The 13,858-nt window shown below is 34.7% G+C and overlaps 1 protein-coding gene across 1 annotated transcript in view; it reads left to right on the top strand.

The window, feature by feature from the left end:
- Nucleotides 1-13,858, top strand: part of LOC119069597 (glutamate receptor 1) — an 86,611-nt gene that overhangs the window by 51,972 nt on the left and 20,781 nt on the right. The window contains exons 8-9 of the mRNA XM_037173692.1: nt 6,931-7,273; nt 7,417-7,511. Coding sequence (XP_037029587.1) covers nt 6,931-7,273; nt 7,417-7,511 — 438 coding nt within the window. The remainder of the gene's footprint in view (nt 1-6,930; nt 7,274-7,416; nt 7,512-13,858) is intronic.

Raw genomic sequence — 13,858 nt, 5'->3', positions numbered from 1 at the left:
TATTATAAAATAAGTTGGGGTTGTTAAGTTTAGGTGCGATGGTGTGAAGAACTATTTAACTGACGGTATTTCAACACCGGTATTTCGACAGCAAATCGGAAAGCCCTCGATTCCCATTAGTTTGGTTGGAAGAATTTTTTCTATTGATATCATTTTTAGGATCTATTCTGTTCGTACCGAATTTGAACATAACTCTGTCTCTGGCTAGAATTTTATTGATTTTCTATTTCTCGTTTATTGAACATTTTCTCGAATTTCTTGAAAAGCGTTTTCATGGAGTTTCGAGAATATCGAGAAATTTCAAAAAAAAATATTTTCTTAAAAATATGCCCTGGCCAGAAACATTCGCAGTATCAGTATAGGGGCTTCGCATAAAAACTGCGCATTTTCACGGGCCACAGAATTCGTAATTCCGTTTTCATCCATGGAAACCCACAGAAGATAGAAAAATAGCTTTCAATTCGACTTCTACTACCTCATATCCAAGTCTTTAAGCAATAAAATACAAAAATCTTTAAATTTCCTATAAAATCCTCAACATAATCCTTACTATACTTCATATGACGACGCATGTAATATGTATACACGAGCTCTACCATATCGTGTGTATATCGTGTGCGAAGTTCATTGTTGAAAATTACTGTTAAAGTATATGATTCTTATATTTTACACCGATTTCTTCCATTATCAAAATGTATATTTGCTTCATACATAATATATAAACATAAATAATGATCTCGGAAGTATATTTTTTTCCATGTTGCGTTACAAGTGTTGACGTGGAAAATATTATGATATGGAATGATATGTTATAATTTGCATGATGAAAAAAACGAAAGATGAAAAATCTAGAAGAAAAATGAGTAAGTCGATTCTCATGAAAGTAAACTTGAAACAATTTTTCATTGCTCGAATTGTATTATATTGTAGACGGAATTGTTCTCAAATGTAACCTGGAGAACTTTTTTTTTATATATTTCCTTTTCGAATGAGGCTTGATGGGAGTGATACTGATCTAAATTCGCGTATACAGCATGGATACAACACACATTCACAAAAAAAAAATAATCAAACTACTTTGATCAAGGCACATTGTCGTTTCGCTGACTATACATTTATAACTCAGCATAACGTTCAACACCCATTCGTTGAAGTATTCGGATATGTTCTGACTTCTTTTTTCATAAATTATAATGTTGATGGTGGGTGGTTTTCACAGTTGGAATAAAATAAAGTAGAGCCAATGTGGTAGAAACTTTTGCACGTTCTTTTTTTCACGGTTGATATTATGAATCAAGTAAAAAAAAATGAGAAGAAAGAAGAAAAGAAAAACTTTTTTAAGAGTTTTTTCTTTGCAACATTACAGGAGAAAAACATTAGCCTAAAGTTATTAGAAAGTTACATGTGTGAAGGTGAAAAATAAATTAAATTAAATTCTGGATGCAAACTTAACGGAAAAGATTTTAGATTGGATTGGAGAACAGTCGTTCCATATGTTTTTTTTATCAAAATTGCAATCGCTAAAGATTGTGTGTCCTTAAAGTTTTTCAGCTTTTGTGCACGGAATAAACGTTGAGAGAACAGCTTTAATAGAAGGAACATTTCTGTAAATTCTTCTATGAATTGGGTTTTAAGCAATCAGTGTTAATGGATTCTGGTTTCAGTTTAATCAACTTATTGTTAATGGTACGAAAATATGCAAAAAAATTAGATTGAATTAAGAAGTTTGGTTGAAAACTCTTGTGTAAACTTGAAAATGTTTGCACAATCATTTTTTTCGTAAGAGCGGAGATGAATTTTCATTATATAGTTTGATATTTAAAAAAAAATATTTCCACGAATCGATTCATTGCATAAAAAAATCAAAATTTCAAATTGAAAACCATTCAGTGTTAAGGCTGGTAAAAATCTCATACAAATTTTACAGTATTCAACTTGAGCGACAAACAGTGTTCCACAAAAATTAGTTACGCACAAACTGTGTATGGAATGACGGGACGTCAGTGGGAGGTGACCGAAATCTGAAAATTGCAATTTTCTTTCCTGTTTTTCTCCCACAGGTGACGAGGCACTTGACCGACCATGGTATCATTGGATAGCTGAGGTCATGTAGTTACGCGCCAACATAAGTTGTATGGGTTTATGTTGCCATCTACAGTTAGCAATATTACATTGAATAGATGAAGATTTTATACTGAAATAGTTAAACTTGGGAGGGTGCTGTTGTGCTGTAGCCTTGCTAAAATAACTGTCGATATAAAAAAAGTGTGCTCATACATTACTATGTCTCAGCTCTCTAATCTTACATCACATGCGTCAGTTCTAGCCCATTCCACTGACGAGTAACGGGAAGTACTACTACTCACGCATGTGAGGGATCATTAGAAAGCTGAGTGAAAGCAGAGTGATGTGTGAGCAGACATTTTGTTATATTAAAAGTTATTTCAGCAAAGCTACAGCACCCTCCAGAGTTCACCTATTTCAGTATGAAATCTTCATTTTTTTCAATTTGATCTTGCTTACTCTTGATGGCATTGAAAATCTACATAAGCCCATGTTGGCCCGTAACTACATGACCTCAGCTATACAATGACACCATGGTTGGTCATGTGGGAGAAAAAAGGTAAGAAAGTTGCAATTTTCAGATTTCGGTCACCTCCCACTGGCGACACAGTGAGCGGAAAAAAATTTGGAAGGCGTTTTTGTAAACTATGGTTTAATTCCTGTCTAGGCACTAAAAAATCGGTTCGATTTCTGTAAGCTGTTTTTCAAAAGAGTCCCTCAAAGTTTATTTTTGTAGATGTTGTTGTAACTGATGATTTATTTCAACTATAATATTGTTAAGTATCTGCAGCTATATGACGTTCGTACGCGGAAATTACTAGGAATTGTAGGCAGCCCCACGAACGAAATTATTTCGCTAAATTCCGCAAAATATTCCGCGGACAGTATTGGAATGCAACTAAATTTTTTCGTTCTCTCGATGTGTATACCAATTTAAGAATTTTAAATTAATCTAATTCCACGTACATTGATTGTGGCAGTTGTTAAAATGAATTGGCTGAAAGCTTTCGTGTCACTTGTTTTCGAAATTCATTTTTTTTTGCATGTGTCAAGAGAAAAAGTTTAAAAGTGAATAACTTTCATCGATTTTAATTAAAATCCGTTTTGTAGTATGGTTGCGGTGTCGTTATAGTTGAGTGCGTAAAAATGGAATTACCGTTATAATAATAATGTTTCAAAAGTTAATTACCATATAGCTTGGGGACCAGAACAAAAATAATTTGGTTTTTAGTTCAATTTCATAAACAATCACCAACTCAACTCTGATTTTCAGAATATTTGATATCACCGCTACGAAAATATAACAAAACTGTACAAACCGCCCAAATTCAGACAATTTTGAAACGATTTTATAAATATCAATAGGTATGTTCCGTCCATAATAACCTCAAAGCTTTAGTGAACATTTTGTCAAACATGTTTGTTGGTTATACCTCTGTGGATGGTATTTTGACAAGAGGCCATTCACAAAGTACACATGCTTCTGAAGGGATTCTAAATGTGAGGGATTTTTTTGAAAGTGGACCAGGCTCCGTTGGAGCTATTTTCTTTGCGACAGTTTGTTCATATGCCCAGAGAGCCCTTGGCCCCAATAGTCCAAAACCGCAGTCGTTTAATTTTCATGTTTGCGTCTTGGCTGGTGGTGAAGGTGCAAAGGTTGAAAAAGGGTGTTTTTTATACGTGATTTACTGCCGCTACAGACGATGGACGCACATATGTGGCGGCTCGTTGGATAGGTACTGTCCGACCCGGGGCAAAGACAGATCAGCAAAGACAGATCAAATGTGTACTTTTTGTTATGTTTGAATAATGCTTGCGTACACATTTGATATCTGTCTTTGCCCCGGGTCTCTTGGACAGTACCTATCCAACGAGCCGCCACACATGTTTGTTCATCGTCTGTAGCGGCAGCCTGGTCCACTTTCAAAAAAGTCCCTCTCTAGATTTTCATTATCTGACTTTTCTTTAGATACGCAAGCGACTCGCAGCAAAGTACTAAAATACAGAATCTACATTTTCATTTGTTACTGTCCCAAACCTTTCAAACCAGTATTTCACTTATCCACGAGTGTATAGTTCATCTGTACAGGTGTACCATAAAGTTGTCGTAGCGTGGGTGCCGGTACATATTTGATTTATCACCGAAAAGTAGAATTGTGAACATCAAAATGATGAGAATTGAAGTGGAAATTGTTCAGTCATTCTCTTATAAGAACAGCGGGGTTCGTACACTTTGTAAAAACCGATCAAGAACTACCCGTCTGTGTTCATAAACAGTTTAATGAAGTTTATTCTACCCGCTGAATATATGCTGTTTATGTATTCATAAAATTAATTACGAAAGTTTCGTCGAATCGGGTCAATAGTGTTTCTATAATTTAAAATATGATAACACGTATATTCCCATTGTTTGTGTATCACCAATCGCTCCTCTTGTTTTTAATACAGGGAGAGACAAGTGAAATTTGACATGTTTACTGTCTTGGGAGCTGTTGTGTTTTTTAAATGATTTTAAACAAAATCTGTTTACAATAACCGAAATTAGCGTAGAAACCAATATAAATATAGTGAGGAGGTAATGCCATTCAGACGCGCGGCCTAGCACATAAATTCGATGCCAATGACATCTTTTTTTTAAATGGTTGACTACGGTTTACTTGTATTTCACAAAATTATTATCGCTATCTCACAACAGATGGCCAGACTTTCTATTCCATTTTTTGCTTTCAACGAAGAGATGAGATGGCGTTTGTATCGAACTTTCGTGCCACCGCACATCTGATTCGGTTATATATGGCATTACCTCCTCACTATATTTACCTTAGTAGAAACTCTGCTTCACTTTACTTAGATACCACATAATCCACTGCTGCACATTTAAATAAATATTGTCAGAGATTTTGTATACATGCCATGCACACTTTTTGCACATGACAGCCATACAGGCTGTACATCATTCTAATATTAGATGGATTGTATTTGTGATTTGAAGAACGGTTAAAACATAAAAAAAAAATCTAAGCCTAAAATCTACATTTTCATTTGTTCAACGAAATTCTTGTGGAATCAATTACGAACCACAACAGCTCCCAACTTAGAAAACATATCGAATTTCGCTGTTCTGTCCCTGTAATAATAATAATAATTATGGATTAATTATTGTCGAAGCAAAATGCCATCCCACATAAAGTTGAATGGGAGTTTAAATGTAGACAGAGCTAATAAATGAATAATTTGAAAATCTGATGGTAATTACAATAAACTGTGCAACATTTCTCTATATGTAGTAAGGGAATTTACGTATTAATTGTTGGGTATAGTTTAAATTTGGATGTGGCCTTGCTGTAATAGATAACGATAAAACTAACAACTAATGCTAACCCATCTGACAATCTGACGAAGCACATAAATTAGTTCATTATGTGCACGACATACGAAATGAGGAATAAATCTGCACTTAAAGTGACAGAATTAAAATAAAATTAAAAATATTAAAACTTTACTGCAGAATACTATCTCCATATTTTTCTCATTTGATATTCAAATAATCCAATTCATATACCACACCACAACCAACCATACAACACATCGTAGTCTAAGTTTTTTTTTATTTTCGTTTTTTTTCTATTTTATTTTCTCTACTTTTTCTGTTTTATTGCAAAATCTTCGGTTAGATAGTAAAATATTTTGAATAAAAAGATTTCTTTTTCATAATAATGTCGGCGATGATGATGTGGTATATATGTTCAAGACTTTATTTTTTCCAATAAAAGTGTCAGAGACCAATGGGTTTCATATATCCGCTGGGACGGTACACTATATTACGCATCAAAGCCTAGCAAATATCGAACGTTGTTTATGATGTTCCATCTTTAATATAAAAAAAAAACGGAAACCTTTTTCCCACCTATCATTTTGCTGTCGAATATTTCTTGACTGATCTTTCGGTTAACTGGGTCACTTTAAAATCGTTGACTGGACTTTCGATCCGGGCTAATCCGTTCGATAAATTCTACCGATTTTACAGTGTGGACTCGATTTACGGGAAACAAATCAATGTACTTTAAGCATGAGTATGCTAAACTGGATGGACAAATTTCGGCACTGCAATAGTTATTTGTTCAACGAGCGAAAAAAATGGAAATTACATTTCTAGGGTGTTGTTTAGCGTAGCGAGGGCCACAAGTCGAAAATGCAATTTCCAACTTTTTTCCTTAGGTAAACACAGCGTTTTTCACAACAAATGCTCCCGAAGTTTCAGCGAAGGGGAGAAAATGACCATTTTCTCGCCTGCGTTGTAAAAAAAAACACTTTCATACAAAATAGTACTCCAGCTGTCGCTGCGATCACTCATGCTTACAGTGCGTTGAACAAATCGTTTTTTCTCATTCAAAAGACCAATGCGCCACTAATTAAAATATTCGAAGCAAAAGCTTAGCTTTCGTGACTCCACCGCGGAATGATCGATGGTTTTAAGTTGTGAAAATGTCAACAATGTATTACCCACCATAAGCAGCTGTTGGAAAATCAATCACATGGAAGTTATTTCTCTATGTCAGAACGATGTGAATATTTATCACTTCTGACAAACGCGTAAATACTCTCCACGGTGTATAGGGTGTATATATACACACAAATAAAATCTTTACAATTGAACACGCTTGAAACTTAATTCGCGAAACGCTACGTGGCATTTAATGTTCAACGCTTTTCCTATGCTAATCCATTACAAATGTAAAAACTTTTGTTTTTATTGCTTAGAAGTAAAATGAAATTAAAGAAAAAAAAAGAGAAGATTTCCCTCCACTGTTGTACATTAAACCGCCCTTTTATTTTATTGTTTTTTTTTCTTTCTCTTATTTTCAGGTCGAAATTGAAGGTTTGACTGGCGAAATTAGATTTAGTGATGACGGACGACGACAAAATTATACATTGGGTGTGGTAGAGATGACTGTAAACAGTGCAATGGTTAAAGTAGCCGAATGGTCGGACGAAACCGAATTCATACCCATTGCGGCCAAATATGTTCGCCTTCGACCGAAAACTGATTTTGAACGAAATAAAACATACATCGTAACATCGATCGTTGAGGAACCGTACATCATTGAAAGTGTACCGGATAAGGGTGAAGTGTTGGATGGCAATCGGCGGTATGAAGGATATTGCAAGGATTTAGCGGATTTGATAGCACAGAAGTTAGGGATCAATTGTAAGTATTAATGGCACTGAACAGTGATTTAATGGTTACGTTTCGTTTGCTTTTGCAAAAATATTTTTTTTCTTTAATTTATCGAAACTAAAATTAAGACCAAGAGAATTAGTTGAGCATTCAGTTTTCTCTGTATTCCACAGATGAATTGCGGATGGTTAGAGACGGAAATTATGGTTCGGAAAACTCTGAAATCAAAGGGGGCTGGGACGGTATGGTCGGCGAGCTGGTGAGACGGGTGAGTTAATTTTAAATTTGTCAAATATATTTTGTGACAAGCACGGATTGGGAATCCTGTCTGGAAAATTTATTAAAATTTTAATAGCCATGAGTGTAACCGGGCATTGTACATTTGACGTCGATTGAAGCCCATTAAGTATTGAATTTTCATTCGCTCATATTTACATGAACGAATAAAATTCCATTTATTTTTCCAGCATTTTGAAATTTCGCTTCGACATTCATAAAATCGCAATATTATATGAGACCGAAATGAAACACAACACACATCCTACGTAGATCTGCTACATGACTCATGTAGTATCCATATGTATGCTGTATGTCATTTTTGTCCCACATAAATATTGCGATTTTATGAATGTCGAAGCGAAATTTCAAAATGCTGGAAAAATAAATGAATGCGCTCGTACGTCATAACGTTGAATGAATTAACTCTGAATTTATGCAGTATATAAGTTTTATGAAGTACCAAAGTCCCCAAAGAGGAACGAATGTCTTGGTTTGTCGTCTTGATGGGAATTTTGCCTTTTACGAAAGTTGTTCGATTTCGATTCATATTTTATGGTTCTTCATATTACCAGCGTACACAATCTTAGTATTACATTTGCTCTTTGCTGTGATGGCATGACCATCGACATGCTGAAACTCATGTTTTCACTAAAATGTTGCCGTTCAACAGTTTTCTTGCTGGTCAAAGCAAAAATTTTCAGTCGCCTACAGAATGTACGTCACAGTTTACCAAGTCATTTATCTACTCTTCGTATCAACTATCATCATTAATGAAAAATGCAATGAAAGAATTTAATCTGCGGACTGCTTGTTTTGATATAATCGAGGATATAATGTAAAAGTTGAATGAATCGAAACTGAACATAATACATTTACGTCGTGAAAATGAATAATCAAAATAATAACTACTTATTTAAACTCTATCTGGAAGATGCGGGAAAAGGCAATAAAAACGCATAAGATTCTATTCAGTACAATTAGGCCGTGTGTCACCGCACATCCTTTAAAAGAATTAAAAAATTCTCAAATAAGTTGACATTTTTAGTCCGAACATTTCTGACAACAAACTTGATGTAAGCCTACACGCCAACTTTTCCAATTTTCAACAAACTAATCCTCGCCGAGTTAATACTGCAAAATACGAATACGACACACAATTTGTGACTTGGACTTTGCCAAACAAAAACAAATTGACAATATAATAGCATTTCAGTTGATCGCTAACAAAAATCGAATACACACAACATTGTCCTACAAGTTCACCACACTAATTTTAACTGAAAGCCAGACTTCCACTTCCAAGGTCTTTAGGCAATATATACCTTGCGCTTTGCGTATTTGTGGGGAACATGCAAAAGTTCATCACAGTAGGCTATTGAACCCACTAAAATCTAATTTTAAATCGCTAGAATAATTCCATAAATCTAAATGTGATACTAAGAAACCACGTGTTTCAATAAGTCCTGGGAGCGATCCTGAAGACATGGACCTAATCTTTTTGGGCTGAACGGCGTACTTTCGTTCACTTTTCCAAGCCCTCTCAAGAAATATCACTAAATAACTAAAGAAATCCAACATTACATCTACATTACACATTACATTACACATTGCACATTACATTACATTACATTGTAATGTAATGTAATGTAATGTAGCGTTACAAACTGCATCTTTGATTTCTGAAGCCAATCGGCGAGATAAAATTTTTTGGTTTGCGAACTTTTAAAGTACTCACAAAAGTTCACCAAAGTGCGCTGCTGAACCCAGAAAAAGTTGGGTATTAGTAGCTAGATTCGCTCACTGAACCTTGCAATATTACGTAATATTACGTAATATTGCAAGGTTCAGGGAGCGAATCTAGACAGTCGGGCTTAACTTTTTCTGGGTTCAGCAGCGCACTTTGGTGAACTTTTGTGAGTACTTTAAAAGTTCGCAAACCAAAAAATTTTATCTCGCCGATTGGCTTCAGAAATCAAAGATGCAGTTTGTAACGCTACATTACATTACATTACATTACAATGTAATGTAATGTAATGTGCAATGTGTAATGTAATGTGTAATGTAGATGTAATGTTGGATTTCTTTAGTTATTTAGTGATATTTCTTGAGAGGGCTTGGAAAAGTGAACGAAAGTACGCCGTTCAGCCCAAAAAGATTAGGTCCATGTCTTCAGGATCGCTCCCAGGACTTATTGAAACACGTGGTTTCTTAGTATCACATTTAGATTTATGGAATTATTCTAGCGATTTAAAATTAGATTTTAGTGGGTTCAATAGCCTACTGTGATGAACTTTTGCATGTTCCCCACAAATACGCAAAGCGCAAGGTATATATTGCCAAAAGACCTTGGAAGTGGAAGTCTGGCTTTCAGTTAAAATTAGTGTGGTGAACTTGTAGGACAATGTTGTGTGTATTCGATTTTTGTTAGCGATCAACTGAAATGCTATTATATTGTCAATTTGTTTTTGTTTGGCAAAGTCCAAGTCACAAATTGTGTGTCGTATTCGTATTTTGCAGTATTAACTCGGCGAGGATTAGTTTGTTGAAAATTGGAAAAGTTGGCGTGTAGGCTTACATCAAGTTTGTTGTCAGAAATGTTCGGACTAAAAATGTCAACTTATTTGAGAATTTTTTAATTCTTTTAAAGGATGTGCGGTGACACACGGCCTAATTGTACTGAATAGAATCTTATGCGTTTTATTGCCTTTTCCCGCATCTTCCTGGTCTGTTTAATGATTTCTTCGAAGCGTATAATATGTTATGTACGTTGCTTTTGATCATTGATAGAAAAACTACGTACTCTATAAGCATCTCGTTGATATATGAAATACGCGGATAATCCAAGTTTCTATATGGACTTAATGAAATGCATGAAGAGGCAGCTTATATGATGGCTTTGGTAAATGATAAAAAGGTAGAACTCAATGGTCCTGACCTGAATCTCAGCTCCATTTATTTAACCCATCTTCTCATACTCTATTTGTTCATTTAATGCCGTAATTTAGGATTTTTGACAATGTTGACAGCAGGAGAGATTTCAAAGTTTTGTTTATCAGCTCAAGTCCTTTGCATCATTTATGTTTTTCGATTGAACAGTCAGAGACTTTGAAATAGGTGAAGTATTTCGGCGCAGCTGTTTTTCAGCTAATCCACTTATACAAACAAAGCTGTGTTGACGCGAATTTATAATTGTTACCGATTTTCGAAATTTTCGACGCTTCAAACGTTTTATAATTAAACGAAAAAAAAAATAAACAAACCAACGTAACGTTAACCATAATAGCCTCTCGTACAGGCCGACCCCGTGACCGAAACACTAATTTACAGATGCGGAGAAAGCATCTTAAGCGAAAGCTAAAAAACATAAGACTTCTGTGAAATTCGAGGTCTCCCATGAATACGTGGGCAGGAATTACCTCTTCAGATAGGACAAACGTTGAGTTGATAAAATAGTTATAGAAGAGAGAGTCAGGGCCTATTATTGGGAAGACACTTTCCCGTATTTTCACACATTTTCATAAAATTCCCAAAAATATTTGTTTTAAAATTTAAGGAAAATATGGGAAACTCAACAAAAATGTGGAATAATTCAAGAAATTTAAAAAAAATCCCTAAAAAAGCCCCAGTCTCCAGGATCAAACGACTAATATTCAATTTTCGGAAAATTTCTTGTGATGGAATTTTTATGGAGATATTTAAGTTAAGAGTGATTTTTCTGAAAGTGGCCATAAACGTTCACCAGGTGCGATATAATCAACTTTTGAAGTTAATCAAAATTTTCGGCCTTTGACTGAAACATTCTTTTTGTTATTTTTGAACAATGGTTGAGGACATGTAAGATATCTGCGGTTGCTCCATATCTCCTGGACAATATCTAACCAATACACCCTACACATGTGCGTCGGTAGTCTGTAGCGGAAACACCAGACAAAAAACACCCTTTTTCGACGTTTGACATCCTAGTTGAAGTCAATAAAAGAATATTAAAATTAAAAAAAAAAAACGTCGCTAAAAAATACCTTCGACGGAGCCTGATCCACTTTCAAAAATATTCCTTCCTTATCAAATGCGCGAAGAAGAATGTGACAATCTTCTGACAATTTGCACAATCTACAAATATCATTAGGTGTGGTTACTGTTGTGTTGCTGGCACATGTAGATAATTATAACAGGAAGACAAATATTGTTTTCGAACAATTCAATTATAGAAAGCCGAAAAATATTTTTTCATTAGTGCGGCGTGAATAACCCAATTTTCTCCACTCAAATGCAGTGTTAACATAAATTTTTTTACCGCTCTTTCTCTCACTGATGACAGTTCAGGTGAGAAAATTCTTGGTTTCTCAACTGTTACTTTTCCTATGGGGTAAAAAGAGTGGTTTTTATCTTTGCAACTGTCACTTTGTTTTGGTGTCGAAAAATGGTGTAACAAATTGATGTGTTTGTTTCGTGGATAAACACGGTTATTCACACCACGCACGGATGAAAAATTATCTGTTCATTTAGGAGATAAATAGGAAATTCGAACTCGCTTTGGCCGCAATTCGCTCCAGTTGGAATTTCCGATTTTCTACTCTTGGTAAACAAATAACTATCATTGTATGCGAGTCAATATGTGCCCAAAACAGGGCCTATTTTAAGGAAATTATATTTCCAAAAATTCTCAAATTTTTCCATCACTTTTCGTCATTTTATCTAAAAACACTGCCTTTTTAGTTTTTCATGTCTTTGAGCTTAACTGATTACTTCGGAATGAGATCTAACAGAAAACGAAATTTGGAAATTTAAAGAATTTTTGTGAAATTTGTGAAATTTTGGAAATTTTTGGAAATTAAATTCCTTAAAATAGGCTCTGGCCCAAAATGCCATATAAGATGCCTCGACAGAACTAATTTTTTTTTGATTATCTATGGTACCACATGCAGACTAATTGTATGATGAGATTTGCATGGAATCTCTCACATTATTAGTTTGAAACTTTGCATACAGAAAAAGGAGGGTTTGATTTGCGTGTTTATCGTTCAAAACCGATGGTATATAGCCTAAAATATGTCGATCACCCTTCACATACTTCACATTTATCCGATCCAAAGTCTGTGTATTATACAACACTCCCATCAACCACCACCGTTTGAGACTTTCGGCCATAGGCCATTCGTACATGCAAATTGTGTGTGTTTGCTGTCGATTGTTTAAATTGTCGAATCGAACGTATCGAACCGAATAAAGTACTTGTAAGAAGCAAATGAACGTACCTATTAGATACTACCTAAGTTAATAATTCACAACGTTCTGAAGTTCATTGATAGTTTCAGCAAACAATTTTAAATTAAATTGATACGGCGGAAGACCTGTTGTATAATGTGTACCGTCGTAGCAGTTGTAACAGCTGCTGCGTTTTACAGAAGCACTTAAATGCTTAAATTCAATTCGAAAAGGTAAAGGTTTCATTCTACACAATTTTACTCTTCGTCCTCTTTTTTGTGTGCCTTTCGATGAAAGGGACGCTTTGTGAATAAAAGTTTCTATGATGTAACGGTTTTTTTTCCACCGAATTCAATTAATATCGGTTGTGTATCGCTCTAAATAAAACTTTAATTGCGAAATGGGTTTATTTTTGCATGCTCAAAAGGTCGACATTAAAACATGATTATGAATTTCAAATGAAAATTTTAAAATTGCATTTTATATTTTCCGAAATCATTTTCAGTTGACGTTGACAGACATGAAAGCATTTATGTGCTGTAATTGATATTAGTAAATTAGTATAGTTCATTTCTATTAAATTTTCAAAACCAGCATATCAAGTAAATATGATATCAGCCGTGTTTGCATTACAAGCATTGTGCATCGCGATGATAACTAGTAAAACAAAGTTGTTCTGTTGTTCATCGCCATCCATATTATTTCAAATATGTTTTTCAACATAATATCCTAAAGGAAGTATCATTTGATGGAAACAAAAAATAGCCACAAAATTTTTACATTTGAAATACATTTGAGTTTACCTGTAAAAAATACGATATTATTTATTGGAACGAACCAATCGTACTTTCTGTTAAAGTTAATAATAAAGCCCGTGTAACACGATGTTACACAATCTAATCAATTGGAAGCATTCATACCACAATGTGATCCACGTTTCATTGAACTTTAATAGGAATTCAAAGGGAAATGGTAAAAAAAATATCGAATTCACAATGTAGTCGAGCGCATACGGATCGGCGATAGAGGACATATGTCATACGGAAAAAATAGCGGTATGCAAGCACCAGAAATGTGTTCCACCTCATTAGCGACATGCTTTGAATTACACATCTGATAAGCTGCTTTGAT

This window comes from Bradysia coprophila, chromosome II (genome assembly GCF_014529535.1).
Source record: "Bradysia coprophila strain Holo2 chromosome II, BU_Bcop_v1, whole genome shotgun sequence".
NCBI lineage: Eukaryota > Metazoa > Arthropoda > Insecta > Diptera > Sciaridae > Bradysia > Bradysia coprophila.
Note: the sequence above shows the minus strand (reverse complement) of the source record. Positions and strands in the feature narration are given on the sequence as shown.